At 39.4% G+C, this 25,373-nt stretch overlaps 1 protein-coding gene across 14 annotated transcripts in view; it reads left to right on the forward strand.

Annotated features, from left to right (window-relative positions):
• LOC112922083 (TLE family member 4, transcriptional corepressor) overlaps positions 1–25,373 on the forward strand; it is a 142,814-nt gene that overhangs the window by 38,952 nt on the left and 78,489 nt on the right. For 8 of the 14 annotated variants that reach the window (XM_072762784.1, XM_072762842.1, XM_072762787.1 and 5 more), the window contains one exon: positions 8,884–8,958. The exons of the other annotated variants lie outside the window; for them this stretch is intronic. In XM_072762784.1, the coding sequence (XP_072618885.1) occupies positions 8,884–8,958 (75 nt within the window). The remainder of the gene's footprint in view (positions 1–8,883; positions 8,959–25,373) is intronic. 14 annotated transcript variants of the gene reach the window in all.

The raw sequence follows: 25,373 nt of genomic DNA on the forward strand, positions 1-25,373 counted from the left end.
GAGATCATGACCTGAAATCATGAGTCCGACACTTAACCAACTGAGCCACCCAGGCATTCCTCACATATAGTTCTAAAACTTTTATAGGATCCCTAATACCAGAATTTAAAGAAACCTCATGAGTGAGTCCTCACCTGTCTAAGCTGTTTTTTTCTCCCACTTTCTTTTGGCTTTTAGGAATGGGTAAAACTGATCTATATTTGTTGCCCTCAGATTTTTTCTTTAAAAGGCAAATCTTAATGTATCAATCAAATCTCCTGCTTTGGGTCTCCTTTGCAGGGGAGGAGCTATAAATAATCAACTCCCCATTGGCAGTTCCATAAGCAAGAAATGCCAGAATAATGACATTTGGATCTGGGTCAAGCCCTGGCCTCCCTGCTACAAATTACATGGCTTACTTTAGCCAAGTAAAGCTGGGTGACATTTTAGCAAGTGGTTCGCCTCTGTAAGCCTCAGTTTCCTCATCTGTACATTAGTTATAGCATGGAATGCATACAGTTACTTTGAGGATCACTTGGGATTATACATGTGCAGTGTAGCACAGAGTAAGCTCCTCTTGATATAGGTAGGGGTAGTGGTTGCTGCAGCAGTAGCCACAACACTCTTGAGTTTCTTTTTTGAGAAGACCTGAGACCAGTCCTCCCCGCCCTTTTTAGTCATTGCCTTTAGAAGAATGAATTGGTTATCTTCCTCTCCTATGTCCTTCTTATAGAGGAAAAAAGTGTAAATTAAAACTGAAGCCAGGGCTGTGAATCAGCTAAAAATCTCAGTGAGGCATATTAGGTAGCCCCAAGGGTGATTCTCTTCTAGCTCCAAAAATTAATTTTCCAGTTTAGCAAACACCTGTCTCTCCCCAACCAGCAAGCAATCTCCAAATGGTGACAGCACTTCAAGGTGTTCAACCTGTAGAGCTCACCTCTGAAGGAACAGCAGTTCTAGATGTGGTCTCTGTTTTGCCCATGAAGCTATCTAGAAAAACAAACTTCTTTTTTGAGTTATTTAAGTGAAGCAGAACTGCTTTACGGTTGGTGGAGGAGCCCTATAGACTTGTCCTCTCACAACCAAGGCAAGTGATGGCGGAGCCCCCTGTTTTGGGGCCTGGGCTTACCAGTCAGCAGCTGTTCTTTCATTGCATGTGAAAATACTGATTTAGTAAATGAAATAAAGAATTTAAATGCTTTTTTTGACCGCATTTAACAATAGTTCTCTGGTCATTCAAAATTTTAGGTTGTAAAAGGGAAATTAAGAGTGAAATTTCTAAGCCTTTTATTTTTATTCTTGTATTTACATAGAGAAAAGAGAGTATTCCAACTTGAATATTTTCTGGTACACATTTAATTTTAACTCAAAACTTGGTTTTCGTTACCCTGTTAACCTAACTAATGAGTAGAACCAAATAGTGTTTTCCTCTAGAATTGTGTAGATTTATTTGGATGTTCTCCATTGTATTTAAATAGTAGAGAAGAATACACAAGTAGATAATGGTGATAATGCGTGTTTATTTATAAATTCCACTTCCATTCCAAGAGTAGCTATGATACCTGACTTTCTATTTTGGACATATCATAAATTTGGTCCTTTTAATTTGATGGAAGACAAACTCCTTCTGTGATATGATTGTATCTTAAATGCTGTGTTTTTGGTACCTGGGTTAATAATGGAACTGAATTGCTCTGAACCACATTTCGCATGTTTAGAATAATTGTAAAGTGGAAGTTGAAAAATGTGATCACTCACTTTCATATTGTGCCTGAGGGAGGAAATGAACAAAATACAGTGGTTACATGCACTGGTGGCAGTGTTCTCGCCTCATAATGGCACCAGGTTAACTCGTCTTATTGCTTGTTAACTTTGTAAGGAACCAATGGCTTGTGATAACATGGTTTGATGTAGGTGAGCTTGGCTGAAATCACCAGAGATCCCCTGATAAGGATGCAGTGACACCCGTAAGACCATCTTCAGAGATTGTTCATTAAATGCCAGCAGCCTTCACAGGACACGTCTGCACTCCAGTCAGGGCCATTTTGTCAGTGCTGGTAATGTGTTATGACAGTGTTGTATATATAAGGAATGTCCTAGAATGACTAATACACCTACCTTGGGGCTTTAATGGATTTTGTCCATTTTTTGATTCTCACATTGGACAACCTTTCATTTAAAATCTGTTTTTTTTCTTGCAATACTGAATGAGGCACCAGGGAGCATAATTCTGTCCCACATTCATGGTTTGGCCAATTGACTTGATCCGTGTGATGTGCATTTTGGTGACAGTTGCAGATTTGGTAAGATCCTTATGGTGGCATTATGGCCTCCTTGCCCTCAGCAAGTAGATGATTCGCAGGAGGGAGAACGTCTCTGCAGATTTCAGTATAGGCTTTCAGAGGCAACAGTGCCAACCCTTATGTGTCAAAAAATTAAAGTGCGTTTGAGAAACCGTATTTTTTCTTTGACTTTCAGTTAGGTGGCAACTATATTATTATTACTGGAGCTAAGCTTTGAAATACTTTGATGAAGTAGAGTTTGTGATATCTAAAATGGTAGCCATAGCCATTTGTGGCTATTTAAATTAAAATTAATCAAACTCCAATAAAATTGCAAATTAAATTTCCCAGTGACACATTAGCCCCATTTCAAGTGCTCAGTGCCCACCTGTATGTGGCTAGTGGCCGCCATATTGTCAGCAAAGATTTAGAACATTTCCAACACTGCAGAAAGTTCTGTTGGAAAGCACGGACTTGAGAGCTTATTGGATAGATCAGGCAAGAATGCTCTGTCCTCATGTGGGTGAAAACAGAAGAAGGTGAGGCTCAGTGGTCAGTAGGAAAAAGCTTCAGGCAGCACTTCCCAAGCTTTAATCCCAAGTTCCACAGCCAAAATTGTTTGGAAAACCCTGCAAACATATTCAGTCTCTGAGATTTGAAGCTCAGAGAAGACCTGCCATTTACCAGATGTTAGCCAAATTAAGCCCAGTGGGGTTTTTTTGTTTGTTTGTTTGTTTTGTTTTGTTTTAAGTGATACCTAATTTCTTATGGGACTGACCATTTCTTGGGATACTGTTAGGAAAGGCTGATTTGAATTTAAAGCTTATTTGTACCAGTACACTTGGTAGAATTGCTAAAAAAGGCTCAGTAGGATTTTACCCTGACTCACTGGGCATGGAGTGACACTTTCACTCAGATTTGACCTGCTTAGCCATCCCTAGAATATTCTGTCTTGCCACCTAGAGCATGACCAAGGAGTGGCCAGAGGATGAGTGGCATAGAGCCAGTGGCCTGTGGATTGTTTAACCTGAAATTGAGAAAGTAAAACCAAACATGCCATATTCATGTATTGAAGTGGGTGCCAGTGGGGAAGAACGTAGAGGCAAGACTGGGTCTAGTGGGAAGAAGTTATGAGAGGTAGATTTCTAATGGCTCTAGTATTAGAGCCATTATCCCCACATAGAAAAAGTTTGTTATGAGGTAGTGAGTTCCCTTCCAGAAGATATGATCAAGCAGAGACTGACGGACTACTTGGGTAGGGTGTGACAGAAGAAACTTATCTGCTGGATATAATAATGGCTTTTGCAACACTACCATCCCAATCCTCTCAGCCAGGGCAGCATTTAGAAATCTGTAGTAGGCTTTTGGAAAGGTAGAGAGTCTTTTGTTGGTCAGTTTGTTACAGTGCTTGGGCACTACTACCATTGGGGTCTCATGATTTCTAGAGGCCTTTACCAGTTCTGAGCGAGTGGCTTTTTATGTACATGTGGATAATGAGTTCTGTGAGCAGGAAGGGCAGTTGGTCCAAATTCAAGTTTATCTTTCACCGTAGAGTATTGCATTAGCCTTCTACCTGTCCTCCCTCCTGTTGGTCCACCTTCCTATCATCCAGCTTCTTTAGTATTCTTACCATCCTAGGTCTTATCTTACTAAAATGCAGAACTGATAGCACTTGGCTGCTTTCAAATTTTTGACAAAAAAAATGCCTTACCATGGGGCACCTGGGTAGCGCAGTCGGTTTAGCATCTGACTCTTGATTTCAGCTTGGGTTGTAAGATCAAGTCCCTCATCAGACTCCACACTAAGCACGAGTCTGCCTGAGATTGTCCCTCTCCCTCTGCTCCTCCCGCTCATGTGCGCATGCTCTCTCCCTCTCTCTTTCTCAATCAAATTTCTTTTTCTTTTTCTTTTTCTTTTTCTTTCTTTCTTTCTTTCTTTCTTTCTTTCTTTCTTTCTTTCTTTCTTTCTTTTCTTTCTTTCTTTCTTTCTTTCTTTCTTTCTTTCTTTCTTTCTTTTCTTTCTTTCTTTTTTTTTTTTTTTTTTTATGTCTTACCAGGATAAAGTCCCAAGTTTTCATGTCGTGCAAAGCCTGTCAGCATTTGGCCTCCTCCTGCCTTACAGATTTCACTTCCACTAGTACATGGTTCTATGGAGTATGCCCTGGCTGTACCCACAGGACTTCAGGCACTTGCCTATGTTATCCTTTTTGTGAATATTTCGTCCCCTTTAAAGTTTTTGCATGTGTGTCTTGCCATGCCTAAGGAGGCTTTTAATCCGACCTTGTTTCATCTCTCACAGCTTTTCCCCTTCCCCTATTCTTCTCCTGCAGCCATACATGTTCGTTCTCTTCCTTGACAGACAAGCTCCTTTCTCCTCCAGGGACCTTGCCCACGCTTTTCTCTCTGCCTGGCATTCTTTTCTCCTTGCTTCATCCACAGAACTCTTGGACATCCTTCATGTCTCCATTGGGCCGGCTTCCAGAGGGAATGTTCCCTCAGCCCCCAGATTCCATGAGGTGTCTCCCCCATAAGTGATTGCATGGCAGCTTGTAATTTTCTTCATGGAAATTATCCTCCGGTTGTAATTACTGAGCCTTTGAACCTCGTGAGGATTATTCATTCACTGAGTGTCTTGTTCATGAGTCCGTCTTAGTTCTTGCCCCTGTTGCCTGGCACGCACAGTAGGTTCTTAATATGTAACTGAATGAATGAATAAGAAAACAAAACCTTTCCTGATGGTCCAGGAAGTATGCTGGGCACTCCTTCCTAGAACCTCCCTAGCATTTTATATCCTGCCTTCCTGTAGAGTATATGATGCTCTGTGTCTGGGAGTTCTCTGAGGAGTAGTGGGGCCATTATTCCAAGTGCTTGCTTTCTCATTTCACAGGTCAGGAATGTTAATGTTGTTCGTTTATAGAAATCCTACTTCATTTTCCTACCTCTTAACTCCCCACTACCTCTTTACTAACCCCTATCAATGAGGGAGGTAAGGGAAGGGGGTTGGGTATTAAAGAAAAATTCTAAGTTGTAATGTAGGGGTTTTTTCTTTTCATTGGAAGTACTGTGTCTGTTGCCATGCCCTAAAGTATTGGCACAGCAGGTATGGTCATTGTCATCTCTTCGCCAAAACATACATTAAATACCTGTTGTACAACGTGTTGTGGTTTGTTAATGGTCTGTTTCTTAGCAGGCTTTGTTGGACTGATGACTTCTGTTGTTTCAGTCTCTTTCTTGTTGAAAACGTTTTTCTCGAGACTTTTCCTAAACAAATGCAACAAATTTTATGATGAAATTAGGCAAGTGATTTACTGTATATAATTTCATTTTAGTGGCATTTCCCCCTTCATCCATCATTGTAGTCCTTAAATCACAGTATTTAATTGATACAACTTACATATCATAAAATTCATTTAAGTGTGGAATTCAGTGATATTTAATAAATTTACAGAGTTGTGCAACCATAATCATATTACAGATTTTTATTTTAAGGATTTTTTTTAAATTATAACTCACAGTATTTTAAAGAATAAATTATTGGGCTTTTTAAATTTTTTTTTCCCTCTTCCAAATCCCAGTTAGAGGCCCTCTCTCCCACCTAAGGCTTATTGATGATAATCTTAGTACATTTTATATGGTGGTACTGGTAGAAAAAGTTCCAATGGACACCCCTATATGAGGGAGCAGCTTGAGAATAAGGGGCTATAGGATTGTTGCTTTCTGCAGATTGGGTCTAGAGTGACTGTCACCACATGTGGTGAGGTGGCAGAGGGGAGAAGCAGGAAGTGGGAGAGGAAATGAGATGCAGGGTGGAGTGGGAGGAGAGGAACAGATGGGGAAGGGGAAGAAAAAGGGAAGAGATGGCAGACGCAACGGGAAAACCATCAGGGTTCTAAGGAGATGTGAAAAACTTGCTGTATTTTCTGAGTCAGAGAGCTTATTTGTTAAAATTGGAAATGGGAAAAAAAATGCCACCTTTGGGTCAGTTAATGAGTATTTTGGGTTCTTCCTCCAGTGTTCCTTTTTCTCTTTAGTGATCATTTGCTCCTTTCCTGAGATGTGCTGCTTACAGTGTTATGATGTGGCTGAGTGAGCAATGTCTGGGTGTTTCTGGTGCTTTCAGAGCACACTGGGAGGAGGCATTCTTTGCCTTAGGGAGCTTCTGTTCAAAAGGTCCTTAAACAGCAGATGATTCACAGTTGTAAGCAGAAATAGGGAAGTAAAATCCTGAACTCTACAGGTAGAGTTCAGATGTGGTATTAGCCTATGGCCACTGCCAGGAGAGGAAACGAAGGAGTTGAATCATGACTTCTATTGTCATCTTAGCTTTTTAGCAAGAGTTTCTATAGGAACATCAGATGTCAGTGTTCTGGTTCACTGCTGTGTTTCTGGTTTTCTCAGTAAATGCACTTGATTTTAATGCTGAGCCAGAAAGAGATCCCCACTGCCCTAAGGCCTCTTTGCCCATCATGGCAGTTGGAGTCCAGTTTATGAGGCAGGAGTTGAACAATCTTCATGGCAGAAAGGCCCTAGGTAGGTGTATTTTCTGCATATCTGTCTTACGGAACTATTCTTTGAATGCTTAATGTAAGGTAGATGATATTTCACTAATACAGTATGTAATATTTCAGTAACATACAGAAATTGGACACGGTAAGAGCTTAAGAAGGCCTTTGTTGAATGAATGGATGCATGTGGAATGAATCATACAATTGTTGGATGTGTGTTCATGTGGTCCTTAGGCTTTCAGTTTCTTGAAGTTTTGGGCAGCCATGGCTGAATGTTGGAAAGTAAAATGTGGAAAATCTCATTAACAGTTTCTGTCCATATACTCACTTTGAGTAGTAGAAAAATCCCAGAGTCATCCTTACATGTTGTCTTTTTCTCCGCTGTCCAAGTACTGTCCCTTTTCACTACTTGGACAATGAAATTGCTTTAAATCTAAACATGAACTGTGTGCTAGTAGGTTAGCATACTGGCTAGGGTAGCTTTAGGATGAAATTGCTGTTACTGGTCATTTTTATTGAGCATGCCTCTCTGTTTCTTCTAGTGTCTTTATAAATCTTTAGGACTTTGACTTGCTTCAAACACAGAAGGAAATAAGTTATTTCACTTTGGCAAATATTTTATTAAAAAGTAAGGGAATGGAGGGAGCTTGCTAGATATCTAGACTTTGGGATTGTTTCTTAAGCCCTTGTTTTGAAAACTCTTAAAATTAAAAAAAAAAACAGAGGTATCTAGTTTAATGTCTAGAGTTTATTAGAAGCTTAAAATGGAGTCATCTATTTGACGTTTTTCTTTACATTGGATTAGAGGCACAAAATACACATTTCTATTAGGATATCATGGGTGAAAATACCACATGTGGATAACTAAAGCAGTTTTCTTTAACATCCTCCACATCCCCCACCAACCCTACACATCTGGGAGGTGGAAATATTGGTCACCCCAGTTAATCACAGTAACTGTGTGTATTTGAAGGTTTTGTAGTGTAGTACCATGTAGCTCAAGGGGGAATTTCTTATCTAATTGATGGCTTAGCTTTTTGTGTGTATTAAGCAATATGCTAGCTAAAGTTTCATATTCACTTCAAATCAGTGGAGAAAGTTAGCTACATTTCTCAACTAGGATTAGTCAAAACAAGATTTTTCCTAGCCACACAGAGGAGTACCTGTCTCATAGTACAGTCTTCATTCACCAAACCTAGTTGAAAAAAAGTCCGAAGGAGACCTTATTTTAGACCAATTTCGAGGATGTAGAAAGTAGAATGTTCAAGTGTATTTAGTTGAGAATAATATTTATATTTTGGGAGTACTTGTGTACATTCTCACATATGTCCAGAAGTGAAGGAGTGCCTCTACTTCATTTTTTAAAAAAATTTACACAAATTACCTATACTCCTTTCTTGGTCATTCTCTTTAGAACTGCATCCTCGATAGAGAAGGAGGGATGTTCCTAAACTGTCCATCTTAGTTTTTCCAAAAGAAAAATACATGAAACTTGTAGCTTTTAGTTTTCTATTGTGTAAAAGAAACATCCTTAAACTTTACTGCTAGTCAAAGTTGTGCATTTCTAATCTCTTTTAAATACTCAGCCCTTCATAATTCCTTCATGACAGGAATTAAAACATGAACACTTGCCACATTTTCAGAAGAAAATAAACATTTAAGTCTAAATGGCCTTCTAGTGCTTACTGTAACAACTAGCAGGAGAAATTTTAAAAATAAGTACTTCTAGGAAATATTTTCAGAATTTTTATGTAGATGGCAGAGAAAAGGGGGTACAGAGAAAGCAGGTGGGGGATGGATTGTGTTTGTTAGTATTAGTGGAAGATGCTGGGCCACAGTGTACCACTGACATCCAAGTAAAATTTAAGCTGCTTCTGCCAGTTGTAGGGAAGCATCCTTCACGGGGTTATAGTTCGATGCCCAGTTACTTCTCTGCAGCAGAGACCCAAATGTACCCTAGACATTTAGTCAGCCACCACTCAGGGCTTTTATTTGAAATATGGAGACCCCTAAATCCTGTTTTGCATGTAATTGAAGTTAGAGGACGTGTTAGGAAAAGCTGTTCTTGACTGACTAGAAAGCAAATAATTGTATTCTGTTTCTGATCTTCATTTATAGCACCAGCAACAAGTGGTGCAGGCTGTGGAACGGGCCAAGCAGGTGACCATGGCCGAACTGAACGCCATCATTGGGGTACGTGGCCTTTCCATTTTAGCTCTGATCTTAGTGTGTGTCATCAGCTCGCTTGCTCTCTCTTTTTAAATTTTGTTACATCAAAGGGGCAAAAGGCAATAGAGGACCACAAAGTGAAATTCAGCACTTTGCCTTCTGTCTCCTGTGAAATTGGATGGCTACGTCAGAAACTTTGGATCACGTTCTCACCACTTACAGTTGACATGTTTCCAGAAATCCACCCCTAAAGAGACTAGATAGTTCTTTTTCGTAATATTTCTTTTCTTTGCAATCAGCTCCTGTTGCTGGCCTAGGCCTGAAAAAAAGATGGAGATTGCCCTGATGTTAAAATGACCTGATTTCTTTGATCTTACTGCAACTACAGAGTACCTTAATGCCGTTTTTTGGCGAAATAAAATGTACATTTTTGTATCTCGCAGCTACTCTTCCTCCCCTGTGAGGAGTGGTTCTTAAGGGCTAGTGTCCATTTCTAGTAGGATAAATAGATGAAAGGTGTACCTTCTGGCAAAATCAGTGGCCCAGTTAGAAAATTCTTCCTGGTGATGATAGTGTTAATGTTGCATAGAAATCCTGCTGGAATTCATGGGTTTGGGCAATCCCTCAGACTCCACTTAGATTTTTGTTCTCCCAGATTGAGGTAGCAAGTAATAAGATAAGGTGAGGTATAATAAAGGTGAGAAATCTTAGCTGAAAAGAGCACAATATCATACCACATCTCTATTTATGCAGCTGGTACAAGCAGTTTCTTAGATTATTCTAATGAAGACAATACAACTATACTTCCCTTTCTCTGCCCCCTCCCAAATACTTTCTTTTGTATATAGATTATACACAAAAGTCTTTTCTCTTTTTTTCCCTCAGTGTATCAAACACACTTTGAAATGCTAATTATTCCATTTACTTTCATTAAAATTCAAATTGCTGAGTGAAGATGCGGATAAGGGTCGCCTGATAATCAATCTGAAGTGAAGATATTGCTTCAATTATGCCTCTGTCTTTTAACAAGGAAATCACAACTCTGGGATGACTGGCGGTGGTGGTGGAGCAGTAGTCTGATTGTGGCTTGTTTTTTAATGGGCTATTTTGAGCTCTATTTTGTGGCCCTCTGACCACGAGAAAATACTGGTAGTAAATTGGAAGACATCATAAATGGGAAGGGGCACCCTTCATTTCCTCAGAAGTGCGCCCTTGGAAAAAAGGCAGCATCAGAATCAGCTGTGTAGACTCATCTGTAGTATCCTTTCTACGCTCTGGGTATGGAGGAGAGATGAGAGATGAATACGTTTCACAAGTAGTTTTTATTTCATAAAACTCCAGAAAATAGCATGTTATATTTTTAAAAAAAAGTTGAAAAAGCTTTAATTTTAAAGTTAGGTATATATGTATATTCCTGTCGTGTTTGCCTGAAGTACCCGTTGCATTCCCATTGGGATGTATTTTGGCCACCAGACACCCCCCCCCCCCCCCCCCCCGCAAGGTCACCTGCATTTCTCACCCACTATACAACTGTCTGCTGTGAAAGGAGAGAATGTGTGCAGGAGGAGAACTGATAGAGGAGCGTGCTGGGTCATTCTGGCTTATTAGTGTTTGTTCATTGTTCCTATGAACTGCTAAAATGCAAGTAGCCACCCTACCTCAGGAATGGTTGGCAGCTCTTTCTCTGGGAAACAGAAGGCTGTTTTGTTTCATTTTTGAGTCTTATTAGTTGTGTCTGTACAGTGGAGAGATTAATCTAAATAAAAAACCCATTGTTTTATGTTGGATGTTGCCTCAAAATATGAGGGAAGATCTAAAACTCAGAACAGGTTCCCTTCCCTTCACACATCAAGTATATTTTTAATGCTGTTTCATATCTATTTCATTTTACATACCTTTGAATAGGATGGCAAGACTGCCTTTTTTCAGGGAAAGGATGATTTATTAGACTGTAGTCGAGTTACTGACAGACATATTGTGTATATATGGATTTAATTATTCAAATATAGCAAATTTAATTTTGTGACCTAGAAACTTACTTGAAGAAGTCAGAACTGCATGCTGTCAAAGCAGCACGTGCTGTTTGTGGATCTGGTGGGGATTCCAGATTATTTGTGTTGGAGCCAGAAATGGAGTCACAGTCACATAATCTGACTATTCTGAAAAGAAGATTGCAGAAATAGAAAAACACACCCAGCAGTTTTAGGGAGCCAAAAGCCATGTGAGAAGGAGGAGCCCCATTACAAACTCACTTGATGCATTCCTGCTGTTGCTCTTCTCTGTGGTGTGTGGTCTTTGTTTGCTTCAGCCCCTGTGATGCCTTCTGTCCCTAGTTTTCAGAGTTGGAACATTGTGGAATTTTCTGTGCACCTGCTGTCCTGTGTCCCCATTTTGACTTGCTACCGAAAAGTGATGAGGGGCCAATTTTAGATTTTTGTACTTGGATTTGGGAATGTGGTCAGCAATGACTTTCTCCATGGAGGGAATGAAAATTTTCCTCCCAAGACTGCAAAGATCCATCTAAAGCCCCTGCAGACAGACCTTCATTTGTTTATCACTACATATGTATCTGTTTTATATGTATGCATACCATCCAGACAAGTGCAAATGTTCCTAGATTTAATGAAATCTGATGAAGCACCTTTTTAACTCTGCAATATTATTCTACCTTCATTGGTAAATGAGCCAAACCAGTGATCCATGCAGTTTAAATGCAAAATGCTGAAGTGAGCCCGAAACCTGGAGAGGCGGCTTGTTCTCTTGACAATAAGCTAGTTGTGTTTAATGGAATGAAACACAGTTATAATGATTTCTTTCACAGGTCATGTTCAGTTTAAAATTGTTGATAGATTGAAATAAGTTAAATATCATTTATCTTTTATTTATAAGGAAAAAAACCTAGGAAATTCCTGTGTTATATTCTACAGTCAATTTTGTGTGTTGTTTTGCATTGTTCATATCTCACATTTCCTTGAAGCTTTCCCGGAGTTCCCCTAAATGGGCTGAGGGAATGTTATGTATCTAGTTTGATCTTGTCATGTGTCCTACTAGCCCCTGTGTTTTTAAATTAGAATCTCTGCAAGATCACACTGTTGGAACAGCACACAAATTGTAGTTTTAAATCAGTAATATGATCTAATTAGAAATGATGTTTTCATTTCCTGTATTATTAAATTGAGTCATCTGACTATCTTAAAATGCTTTTTAAATCCATTACACTATATAATCAGCACATGCTGTGTGAATGTGGTTATGCTTAATAAAGGAGACTGGCTTGGAACCTCATAAGAATTTCACTGAAGAATTTCACTAAAGAAGCCACCATTGGGGAAAAAAAAGTTTTGTTAGTATGAACATTGGAAAAGAAAACATTTGGCTTGTAAAAATAGAAAGTGGGGTTCCTTTGGATTTTCATGCACTCTTTTCTTTTAACCTAACTCTTTGAGGGGGAAAAAAAGGTAGAAATATACATTAAAAAAAACGCGCACGTGCGCGCGCGCGCACACACACACACACACACACACACACACACTTAAAGAAATTCTTTAAGAACAGGTATGCTGTGGTGTTTGTGGGAAATGCAGGTTAGCACAAGAAATGCTGAACCTCAATTTTTAGCAGTGACATTTTAATGATAGGAAGTCTGCAAAATTATTTGCCATCAATTGTGAAGGCAATAACAAGCCTTGGTGGTTTTTCACACTCTCTGTGTTAAGTGCTTTCAGAATGACAGCGTAAACTGTGTTAGAGAACTCCAAGGAAGTAAAACTGATTAAAATGTTCATGCTTGAATGGTGCTGATGGAATAGTTCATTTGGACTTTCTCTACCTCCTGCAGCTCAAGCTGAAATATTAAAATTCAGTGGATTTAAATCTCTCTCCTCTCAGCTCAGGAAAAAAACATTACATTTTAATAGGTTTTAAACCCATAATTCATTGGTTTGGAGCAGCACTATTAAATCTATTTAAATATTACTTGTATTACTAAGGAAATGATTTAAATGACTTTGCCTTTACCATCCTGTGTGTTTGAGTTAGTTTAAAAAAGGGAAGACAATACCTTTGGGGTTTTTTTCTTACTCTTAGCATTTTGTTTTATTGTCCTTGTCATATGATTGGCCCTTAAATTATACACACACACACACACAAACACATATTTCAGATTGGCATTTTGGCAGAGGGTCTTGCGGTATGACAGTTTTAAAACGTATGTCCCTCTTTTTCCCTTATAGATTTCATAACTGCCATTTTAAGTTCCAGAGTGATTTAGATATGCCACTGTGGTAATTTTTCTTGTTGTCTTTTTAAACTAATTAGCCATTAGGCAGAAAAACTGGAAGATAAAAATATGTGGGTATTTATAAAAAACGTGTGTGTGTGAGTGTGTGTTCCTTCCTGTCTGTTATATCACAGCTTCCAGTAACACAAAATTTGAAATACAATTAAAAATACTTCACTTTCTCAACAAAAGCATAAAGATATTAAGTATCCAAGAGTCACATTTTCACCCTACCTCTGTAATTGCTAATAAAGGGCTTGTTAGAGAAGGTATTATGAATTTTGCAGTAGTTGTCCTGTTGTCCTCCTTTGGGCACAGGTATCCCCAGGATGCTGAAGCAGTGATGTTCCTCCTGGGCGCCTGCATTCTTGCAGTTCCCTCATTCCCCTCGCCCCCCTTTCTCTCTGGCCATTGCCAGTACAACTATGGTGTTTCTCCAGGCTTGATACCTCCTCCCTTCAGCCACACTGTGAAGCTCTTGCATTTCCCAATGCTTTTGGTGGGGAATCCCCCCCTTCACTAAATACTTGAGCACTACAAAGAGGGAGGTTTTTACACCTACCCCATAGGGTAATCCTGGACCCACAGGCAAATGGTCAGTGACATGACCTCCCCCTCTGGCCCCTTTGGTGGGCAATACGAGGTGCTTTGGAGGTGCTTTCTGCATCGCTCCACAGAGGGTCCACAGAGGGTCCCGGCCGGAGGGAGTTTCAGCTAGCTGTCCACGGTAGTCATCAACTCAAGGTTACATCCTTGTTTTGAATTTCCTTTCTTCCCTGATTCGCTTTCCTTAGGTCTTGCTCCTGTCCTGGGATCATTTATTAAAATTACCTATAGCCAAAGGCCCTGTCTATCTACCTTTGGAAGAACTAGGAAAGCCCAGATTTTACTTCATCGGCCCCAAGCGCTTCCAGCGGGATTTCTGGTGTAGGTAGGCAGTAGTACTCGGAGGCTGGAATCGTTTTTTTTTTTTTTTTTCCTGACATGAGTTCTGTGCATAAAACATTTTTCTGTAACAGCTCAGCTTTTACATTATTTTTTCAATAAATGGCTTTCCCATAAATTTATAGGCGAGCTTCCCTTTTTTTTCTCCCAACTGACTACTGTTGGTATTTTCTAAATGTTTGTTATATGGAATGAATTTAAAAACAAGCTCTGAAGTGGATTTGTCTTTCATCAGATTGTTAGTCCACCTTTGTTATTGTCTTTACCAGGCAGTGTGCCTGGAGTTTAAAGGCTTTATGAAACGCCCCGGCCACTGGCTGCATGAGGGACACAGCTTGTGGGGGGAAAGCTTGGGGGAAAGGAGGCTGGTTTTCTGCAGTTGTTTGGCTTGGCTCACCTGCTCTCACAAATATGATAAACCCGTGGTTGCACATAAGCCAAAGCAGTTTTATATCAAAAGTCTATGCATTCCTCTGTATCTTAATGTTGGTATGCCTGCCCCTCACCCTTTTTTTGTTTGTTTTGTTTTTAACTGATTCATTTACTGTGGATCAGGGGGCTACATTATTGAGTGATGCAGTCATAATCTAATCTTTGTGCTACAATTTGATGAGGCTCTAAGAGGCAGTAATTTCCCTTCTCTCATAGCAAAGACTCTATTCATATATTTAAGTAATGTTTTTTTTTGTTTGTTTGTTTTAGCTCTGTCTCCACAACTCCCTCAGAAACCTGGAGAAAGGAGAGGACTTCTAATTTGTTTATGGTGTATACTCTGTTAATATCTGTTACCTAGTTTTCCTAGGAGAAATTTCTAGAAGCTAGTCAGCTTCTTTCCTTTCTTTTTCCTTTCCTTTTGTTGCTGTCACCCTGAAGTACTACTTCCTTTCTTTCTCTTGAGGAAGGAGCTCTTCTCCCCCTCCTTCCTGCTAATACATATATTTCCATAGCTCAAGGTAGAGCTCAGCACAACCTGTGACAAGAGTTACAGAATGTGTTTGGGTGGAGGCATCTGATTTAGGTAAAGGCCGGAGGGCTTTGCACTTCCACTACTTAGGAGAATGGGGCGTTTTCCAGATCTGTAATCCACACTTCATTCATACCAGAGCACAGCAGGCTGAGCCTGTGTAGGGGCACAGGGGTCTGGGTGGAAGAGTTAACACAGAAGAGCAGGTTTCACTCAAGGTGAGTGAAGTTTGCAAGGTAGCTTGCAAACTTACACTTTGTTATCCATTTTTATTGGTTAGTGGTTTGTTTTGTTTTACTGTTTTGCATCCCTTTTTCTGATTCTTTTGTTGAAGGCTTGCCAGTAACATCCCTATGGTTGGTGGCAGTGGTGGTGGCAGCGGCAGCAGCAGCAGCAACAGCTTCCAGGTAGCCAGACACGTCTACCTCTGCCTGTGCCCTTCAAAGCTGGGAGAGAGGGAGGAGGCAGGCTTACCCCAAACAGACAGTTCAGGGGTTTAAGGATTTAGGCTAAAAAGGACTGTTGATGTGTGTCCTCCTCAGAGCTCCCTAGAAAATCCATTTGGGAATCTGCTACCTAAAAATGCATTTGTAATCTTAAGTGTCTTCCTAAGGACCTTTGTGAAAAGGTTAGAACCTTTTATCGAATGGTAATAATAATGATTACATCTACTCCTTCATTCGTTCAGCAAATATTTGAATACCTTCACCAACTCATATTAAAGGGGCACATTTTATGTTCTCTTTGAATGATATTTTTAAACATTTTCTAAAGTGTATTCTGAGATGATCTTCAAATTACATTTGAATCATCTTTATTAAAGTTTTGGTAGTTGCAGGCTTTCTGGTGTTGCATTTTACTACACATAATCAATGTTTAACACATTTTAATTTTAATAAAACTTTAGTTTCCAGGGACAACAGAATAAAGAGAAACAGTAGAAAACATAATAAAAATGAGACTACATACATTTATGAATTTATATTTTTTATATTTGGAATTAGGATTCTAGCAGTATATATTCATTATTGATATTCTGTGTATTTCAAAAAGATTTATCGAGGTATAATTTATATAAATGGAAGTGGACCCTTCCTAGCAAACAGTCCTAGGAGTTGGACAGCCGAATATAGTCATGTAAACTACCACCACTGTGGAGTTAGAGAATATTTCTCTCTTGCCCCACCTCCCTAAATTCCTTTGTTGTGTGTAATTAATTCTGTTCCCTACCCCAGCCTCGGCACCTACCCATGATGTTTTTTCTCCCATAGAGAACCTTTTTTGAGAATGTCCTATACACAGAATTATGCATTGTATAGCCTTTTGAGTTTTCATCTTCCTTTACTGTAATGCATTGGAGATTTGTCCCATGTGCTTGTCTCTATCCCTGGTTCCTTATATGGCTGAACAATATTAATATTCTCTTGTGTGGATGGACTGGTTGGGTTAGCTGTTTACTCCTTCAAGGACATTTAGGTTAGCCATAGCTTTTTGTGATTGTGAACAAGGTCCCAGTAAATATAAACATACAGATTTGTATAAGTTTTTATAAGTGAAAGTAAGATTTCCTTTCTTCTGGGTAATTACCTGAAGTGGGCTTGCTAAGTTACATGGTTGGTGTATTTTGAATGTAACTGACCTAAATATTTTCCATAGTTTTCTACTCTCACTAACACTGTGGGAGAAACTTTGTTCCATATCTTTAGCTGCATGTGGAATTGTAGGCTTTTGGAGTCTATTAGCCATTTCTGATAGTTGGATGGTGTTACTCCTGCTTTTCTGCATTTCTCTTAACAGCTAAATGAGTTGTTGAGTGCCGTGCTTACTTGCCATCTATCTTCTTTGAGAAGTTTCTGCTCATATCTTTGCCTCTCTTTTTCCTTGAGGTGGTTATTTTATTATGAAGTTCTGAGAATTTTTAAAAAAAAAATACTCTGGATGTAAATTCTTTATGTATTTTGCAAATTCTTTATGTATTTTGCAAATTCTTTATGTATTTCCAGTCTGTAATTGTGCTTTAATCTTTTTTTAATAGTATTTTTTTTATAATAAATTTATTTTTTATTGGTGTTCAATTTACCAACATACAGAATAACACCCAGTGCTAATAGTATCTTTTGAAGAGCAGAAATATTTAACACTGAGGAAATCGAATTTGTGATTTTTTTTCTTCATGAATCTTAACTTTTGGTGTTGTCTCTCAGTAATCTTTGTCTTACCCAAGACCACAAAAATGTTCATCTAGAAGTTGTATGTTTAGGCTTGTGATCAAATTGGAATTAATTTTGCTTATGGTAGGAGATATAGGTCTGGTTTCTTTCTCTATCTCTTTCTTCATATGGATCTTTGATTCGATTTACCAACACATTTGTTAAAATAACTTTTTTCCATTGAATTGCCTTTGCACCATTGTTGAAGATCTGCTAATATATATATATATACACACACACACACACACATATACATATACATACATACATACATATGGGTCCTCTTCTCAACTTTGTTCTGTCCTGTTAAACTGGGTGTCTGTTCTTTTGCCAATGACACCGTCTTGATATCTGTAGCTTTTTTTTTTTTAATAAAGGATCCTTTTTTTTTTAATTTTTTTTTTTTATTTTTTATTTATGATAGAGAGAGAGAGAAAGAGAGAGAGAGGCAGAGACACAGGCAGAGGGAGAAGCAGGCTCCATGCATCGGGAGCCCGATGTGGGACTCGATCCCGGGTCTCCAGGATCGCGCCCTGGGCCAAAGGCAGGCGCCAAACCGCTGCGCCACCCAGGGATCCCCGATATCTGTAGCTTTAATTATCGATATTCCCCATTCCATTTTGTTGTTATTCTTTGCCGTTCTTGCTTGCCTTCTTTTCACTATCCCTGAGAACTTGGGTCTTCATTGTTTATGTCCTAGAGACTGGCTGATAGAAGAAGAGAAACAATCCAAGCTCAATAAAAAAACCTTCTCTCCTATCAAAAATGGTATCTCTTCTTCCTCCAGACTGTTGTCTCTCGATGCTTTATCCTACCCGCATCAGCCAGAGTGATCTTCTGAAATACAACTTGGATCCTCTTGCTCCCCGCTTTTAAAACCTGTCTCTGGGGCAGCCCGGGTGGCCCAGTGGTTTAGTGCCGCCTTCAGCCCAGGGCCTGATCCTGGAGACCTGGGATCGAGTCCCACATCGGGCTCCCTGCATGGAGCCTGCTTCTCCCTCTGCCTGTGTCTCTGCCTCTCTCTCTCTCTGTGTCTCTCATGAATAAATAAATAAAATCTTTAAAAAAATTAAAATAAAACCTGTCTCTGAGGGCTGCCAGTTTTGCTTAAAATGAAGTCTAAATATCTTACTGTGGCCTACAGATTTCTTCATGAGCTGACTGTCCACCCCTCTGACTTCACATACCACTCATTCTCTTTATTTGACTGTATTTCACCCACAGTCACACATTGGCCTTTTTCTTCTGTCTGTGGATCACTTGAAGCTGCTGCTTGACTGTGCATCAGCTCTTCTGAAGGCCTGACATGGTTTTCCTAATGCTCCCTAAAGTCCCTCTCCGATACCTCCCGAGAAAGGACTTCCCTGACCAGCAGGCTTTAGTAGCTCTTTTACCCAGTTCATTCTCTGGCCAGTTTACCAGCTCTGCTTTTCTCACAGCATTTACCATTTATTTGTTTGTGAATGCATCACACTCCCTTCACTAGCAAGTGAGATCTTGTTCACTTGCCTGCCATGGTGCCTAGACTCATCGTGTTCGATAAATATTTGTACAGTAAGTCCTCGGTAACTATTTGTTCAGTAAACGTATAGTAATTTATTTAATAAGTACCTGTTAAATGAACAAATACTCTTATTTTGAGCTATTTTTGCATTTTGACACCCCCCCCCCCCCCCCCCCCAGCACAGAATTTTGAGAGGAAGTTTGGACTGGTAAAAAAAAAAATTTACAATCCTGAGTGGCAATTGTCGTATGATCTTATGAATTTTATTTAACAGTTCTCACCTTGTAGGCTGCATGGCTGGGGTAGATAGCCCATAAAGTACTATCACTTTTCTAACATAGTATGATTACTAAGCCTCTTTGTTTTGATAACTGTGGGTTTTTTATTTTAAAACTAGAGGGCCTTTGTGTCACAGTTATTTCTCTAGATTTACATCCCTGGGCTTATATTCTTCTCCCTAAACAGGTAAGTAAAAATAGCAAGTGTTTATTATTTGTTTTGTCAGCACTGTGTTAAAAATTCACATGCATTATCTCGTTTAATCTTCACATCAGCCCCGTGTGGAAGATAGTATTATTCTCCCAACTTTACAGAAAGTGAAACCAGGGCTCTGAAGGGGTAAAGGCCACACAGAGGAAGTGGTGGAACTGGGGTTCAGACTTAGACCAACTTCAGAGCTCACACATTTAACCATTTTATTACACTTGTCCCTTATTTGTTCCCCTCTGTTCTTTCTTCTTTTATATGAGGATCAATAGTCTCTTTATCCCAAGATCCACTGTAGGAGTGTCCAATGTTTAGTGCCCAGAGCTCAGTGAGGGAAGTGAAAATTGGGTGTGCCTGATGCACATACTGATTGGTTTGCCTAAGTGGTCGGAAGCTGATTATTGCATAGATCATCTGGCTACTCCTGACTCATACTGTGTTTCTCCTGGTCTGTTGTAACTTACTCTCATATGTAAGAATCATAAGTTGTTCTAAACATCACTTTTAAGCCTAAGTCCTTGGTATTTTAAACTTACGTCTTTGGATCTTCTTGGATTTCATGCTTGGGTATTAGGCTGTCCATTAGCTTCCCAAAATGTTGATGAAACTATGGGTGGGTGGAAGGGATATGTACATTTTCTAGAGAAGAAATTTTGGACCTAGTTTCACAAAAGGTCCTATAACGCAATAATGTTGAGCCTGTGTTTTATGGGAGTAGAACTGTGCCAGATCCTGATGTGAAATAGTAAAATACCTGGTGGAGTACATGCAGCTAGAAAACAGTTACCTATAGCATTAAAAGGAGACATTGCTAGACAGTTGTTCCAGAAACTGGAGACCAGGAGTTTATGCTGAATTTGTTTCTAAATACTGCCCAAGGGATGGGGGAGTTCCTTCAACTGTCGATAGTTTAAAAAACAAAAACAAAAAAAAACCAAAGCTGCACTTGGATGAGCTGCACTTATCATAGGTACTATGGAAAACAAGTTAGCCATGTTAAACTTTTAAGCTTTAACTGACAGTTAATGATAATGGCTGCTTTGGAATATTGTTTATATTAAGAGGAATTAACTGGAGCCAGCAGCTGCCTTCGTATAGTTGTATTAAAAAAAAAAAAAACAAGTAAATATTCCTTCAGAATATTTTCAACTTTATTAGTTTCCTATTTATACAAGCACCCTTTATAATAAAGTTCTGGGGGCACAATGACGATTAAAAACTGGTCCCTGCCTCTTTGGTGCTCATGATTTCATGGGAGTGGTAGATCCAAAGATGGATAAATCATGTTAATATTAAATCACAATCCAAGCACCAGGATAGCAGTTACCCAGTGAAAGCAAGGTGTGAGGGTAAGCAAAATTATAGGCAGCAGTGGTGGAGGAAGGGGATACTGGTAGAGAAGGACACTAGAGGGCCAGTGGCCAGTCAAAAGGCACTAAATAAATAAGGATCTGTGGGGATTGCCAGTATATCTGGGGGAGTCCTTTTTGAAATTATTTCATTGTCTTACGATAAACTGTGTACTTTTTTTTTTCTGCTTTCATTTCTCCATCTGGTGAAAATCTTGTCCATTCTGAAAATCTTGTCCACAATTACTTCGTGGAATGTAGTAATAATTGCACACGGAAATTATCATGTTGATCTAATAAGCAAGAGTTAGCACTAACCTCTACACATAAACCTTTTAAGGAAAACTCAAAGTGGTATATTCTTTTTTGTTTTGATTTTAGATTTTATTTATTCATGAGAGACACAGAGGCAAAAATGGTATATTCTTAAACCCCATTTAAGGCAACCTCACAGTTCTTCTGTCCCTTGTGATTTTCATAAATTGTTTTCCCTTGATAAATTTATAAAAAAAAGGGGGGGATAATTTATTTAGGCACCTAGATACCTAGCTTATCTTCTGTGACCAGCAGAGCTGGTGCCACTGTGGCTCTGAAGCAAAGTGGCAGTTATGTATTTCCACCCCCCCCCCCCCCCAGGGTCTTTCTGGGTTGATCATAAGCAATTTGTAGCTACATCTCTGCGTAAATGTATCTCTGGAAGAAGGAACTGTTGCAAGGAGAAGTTTAAGCTGCTGCCTACTTGTATTAAAAGCTCAGAGGTGGTTTGGGTCTCTTAGCTAATAGCTCAGTCTGGCCTGTGAGCAAAGATAGATGGTCAAGGCAGGTTTTGTTGGTTGTTTCTTGCAGGCTGAGCCTACCTCCTGCTGTGGAGGCTAAACCCTCCAGGTGCTCTGTCCAGCGTTCTTCACAGCTAAGCTGTGGGCCTATCCATAAATCCATGAGATATAAGGAGATTTCTCCCTCTTTTTTTTTTTTTCCCCTGAACAAAGACTCATAAAAAGAAAATTGCCCTCTTTCTGCATTTGAACCTGGTTGTGTGAGGATGAGTTCATGCTTGGAGCTATGGCACCCATTTTGGTGTGGAAATGGGATATAAGAGGGGCCATGAGAGCCAGAGAGATGATGATGTGAAACCTCAACATGGCCAGGTCATCTGACTAACCCTGGACTTGTTAAGTGAGAAAAACCTGTTATTTAGACCACTTTAATATGGGTATTCATAACTTGTCAAGGAACTATCTTAACTGGTGTATTGTAATACCATGACGATGCCATACTTACATCAAAATTAGAAACAACCTAAATTTTAGCCAAACAATAAAGGATCACTTAAGCGAACTCTCCTATACCTATATGATGGCATATACTACCCAGCCATTACAAGTGATAGTCAAAGCATTACTTATGGATATGGGAAAATGTTTGATAACACACTAAATAGGAAAGGGACTTTAAATTACAGGATAGCATGATGTTATTGGTGTTTTAAAATGCTTATATATGCATTGGAAAAAAATGCTAGGGGGACTAATCATTACAGGAGTTGTTTTTTGTCTAGGGTTTTGTGGGACTCTTTCTTTATATTCTGCTTGTCTTCATTAGACATAACTCTTCTAATCTAAAGATGTTAAAACTTCTGTGAACCTAAAACTGCTCTATAAAAATAAGGTATTTAGCAGAATTGTATGTATAGCCCCATTCCTCCTCTGCCCCATCCAAGTAAATAGTACAATCATCTACCCAGTTACTAGGGGCCTGAATGTTAACAAGGTATCCTGGATTCCTTCATTATTCTCATGGCCTTCTTCCATAACCATGCCTTTTCAGAGCCACCTCAACTTATCTTAACTCCTTACACTCTTTGCCACAACTCTAAGTCATCATTAGTTTTTGACTGGGGACCCTGTGTTACCCCCCAGCTGGTCTCTCTCCTTTCTTTGTGGCACTCTCACAGTCTCACATAAACATTCTGCACTTTAAACATTTTAAAATTATTTAATACTCTAGGTCACAATATTGGTTAGTCTTTATTTAGACCAATTTAGTAAGTACTCAAACATATATATCCATTCATATACATTAGAGGGGCATGCGGATCAATGGGTGGTGGGGCGGGGAGGGGGGAGATGGCCATTAGTAAGTATTACTGAGGGGGAGAAGTTGGTTATTCTTCCGGAAGAAATGAAATTGGTTCTACCTATCTTATCATTTGTGGAAGTCGATCCAAAAAGTGTATTAAAGACAGAACTAAAACTTTCAGAGAAAAACAAAACAAGAAGAATCTTTATCTTAGGGTAGAAAAAGTATTTCTCAATGGGTGACAGGAAGCTCAAACCATAAGAAAAAAATTGATAATATTACCAAGTTAAAATTAAAAACATCTGTTCATTAAAAATATCCTAAAGAAAATGGAAAGACAAGCCCCATAAATGAGAAAAGATACTGGCAACAAATAATAGCCAGCAAATGATTACAATCCAGTTTATGCCCATCAAAGACAAAGTAAAAATTTAGTTTAATTTGAAAGACAAAAACCAAACCAAAAAAACTCACTCCCCACAGCCTAAAGCTCTCCTTATTCTTGCGTGAAAGTCTATAAAGTTCTTTCTGTTCATAATCTGATCCCCATTTTTACGTTTTACCCTACTACTCTCTTGCTCACTGGGCTCCCACCAGATTTTCTTTAACTTCCTTGGTCACTTCAGAGCCTGCTCCTCATTCCTTTCTCTCCACTCTCTGCAAGGTGCTGACACTCTTAACCTTCAGGTTTTAGTTTAAAACTCACTTCCCCAGAGGGGCTGTCAGTCTCTCTTGATTCTTATGAAGGATTGCTTATCTCTTAGAGTTATACCACCCTAGTTAAGTAAGGTTCCCATGGGACAGTGAGCACCATCACTGGACTGGATGGTGGGGGCTTGTGCTTCATTCTTGATGCTGGTAAAATCTAACTCTAACCTTGGGCCTCACATGTGGGAGTGTTAGCCTAGAAGATTCTGAACCCCATTCCTGGAGGCTGGTGGGGGGTGGGGTGGGTTCCCACTCAACCAAGCAATTCTCCAACACCAGCTGGGTGTCTTATTACTTAGCTAAATTCTGATGCTGTCTCCATGGAGATAACATCCTGCCTCAGCCCTTCCAGACACCTTCCTACCACCGCTACCACACCACCCTCCACTTCAGAAGCCAGTTGCAAGTCCAAGTTGTCACCTGTGCTTCCCACAGTTCCTTCTTTGGTTCCATTAATTTGCTTACAGCAGCTCACAGAATTCAGAGAAACATTTTGCTTACTAGATTAGCCGTGTACTGTAAAAGGATATAGTTCAGAAACCAGAAGATAGAAGAGATGCATAAGACAAAGAATTGGACAAGGGTATGGAGTTTCCTGCCCTCTCCTAGTACATATTCTTTCCAGCTCTTCCCATGTGTTCCATCAGTGAGGGAGCTTACACGATCCCGTCCTTTTGAGTTTTTATGGAGGCTTTTTGGCATGATTGATTAAATCATTGGCCACTGATAATGATGGGACTCTGTCTCTAGCCCCCTCTTCTCCCCTGAGATCAGAGAGTGGGCTGAAAGTTCTAACCCTTTAATTACATAGTTGGTTCTCCTAGCAACCAGCCCCCCTAAAGTCACCTCATTAGCATAAGAAAAGATACCTTTGCTGCTCTTATTGCTTAGAACATCTTATGGGTTCTCTGTGCTAGAAGTAATGGACAAAGACCAAATGTATAATTCTTATAAATCACGATATCACAACTAGCTCAGTGTTTTTTGAATTGTGAGTCAGACTCATATGAGTGTGCAGTAAAATCAATTCAGTGAGCTATAGTCAACATTTTTTATTAAGTAGAAGAGAATAGAAAATAACTACAGTAAGCTACACATACTATTTGGTAGTGTTAAAATTTTGTTTCATTTATGTGTGTATTCTCTGTAGATACACACATGTACAGCACATAAGAATTTTGCTCAAAATGTTGGACGGAGCTCATCTTAGTATCATCTGAGATTCATTCTACTTTTGATGGTCAGTTGCAGGCTTACTGAAGAACCTAAAGTCAAAGGCCTTTTATTTTTTTATTTTATTTTATTTTTTTTAAATTTTTATTTATTTATGATAGTCACAGAGAGACAGAGAGAGAGGCAGAGACATAGGCAGAGGGAGAAGCAGGCTCCATGCACCGGGAGCCTGACGTGGGATTCGATCCCGGGTCTCCAGGATCGCGCCCTGGGCCAAAGGCAAGCGCCAAACCACTGCGCCACCCAGGGATCCCTCAAAGGCCTTTTAAACGCAGCTTGATTTAAGTACTCTGAAATAACTGAAGAAAACTTTTCTGAGCAAGATCCCCTAGCTTGGTGACCTTAACTAAAACAAAAGCATCGATTTTGGTAAGATTTGTTAAAAATCTCTAAAAAAATTTTTTAAAACTTAAGTTTCCAGGAAATTGTATTTCTGTTTTTCCTGGTTAACTTTGGACCAATTCAGAAAAATTTCTCCGATGGGAAAGTTAACTATGTAATAATCAGATTTGGGGCATTTTCCCTCTCCTTTTCTTGCCATTATCACTTTGTGAGTTAAACTGTAAGTTAAGACAGTTGAATCCTTGACACAGGAGTCACTGGATTGAGTCACTAGATTGCTTCTTTTGCTTGTTATGTATCTTCCCCTTAAAGAACAGCTTAGGGACGTTGAGGGGCACAG

Source organism: Vulpes vulpes, chromosome 1, assembly GCF_048418805.1.
Source record: "Vulpes vulpes isolate BD-2025 chromosome 1, VulVul3, whole genome shotgun sequence".
In the NCBI taxonomy this organism is placed as follows: domain Eukaryota; kingdom Metazoa; phylum Chordata; class Mammalia; order Carnivora; family Canidae; genus Vulpes; species Vulpes vulpes.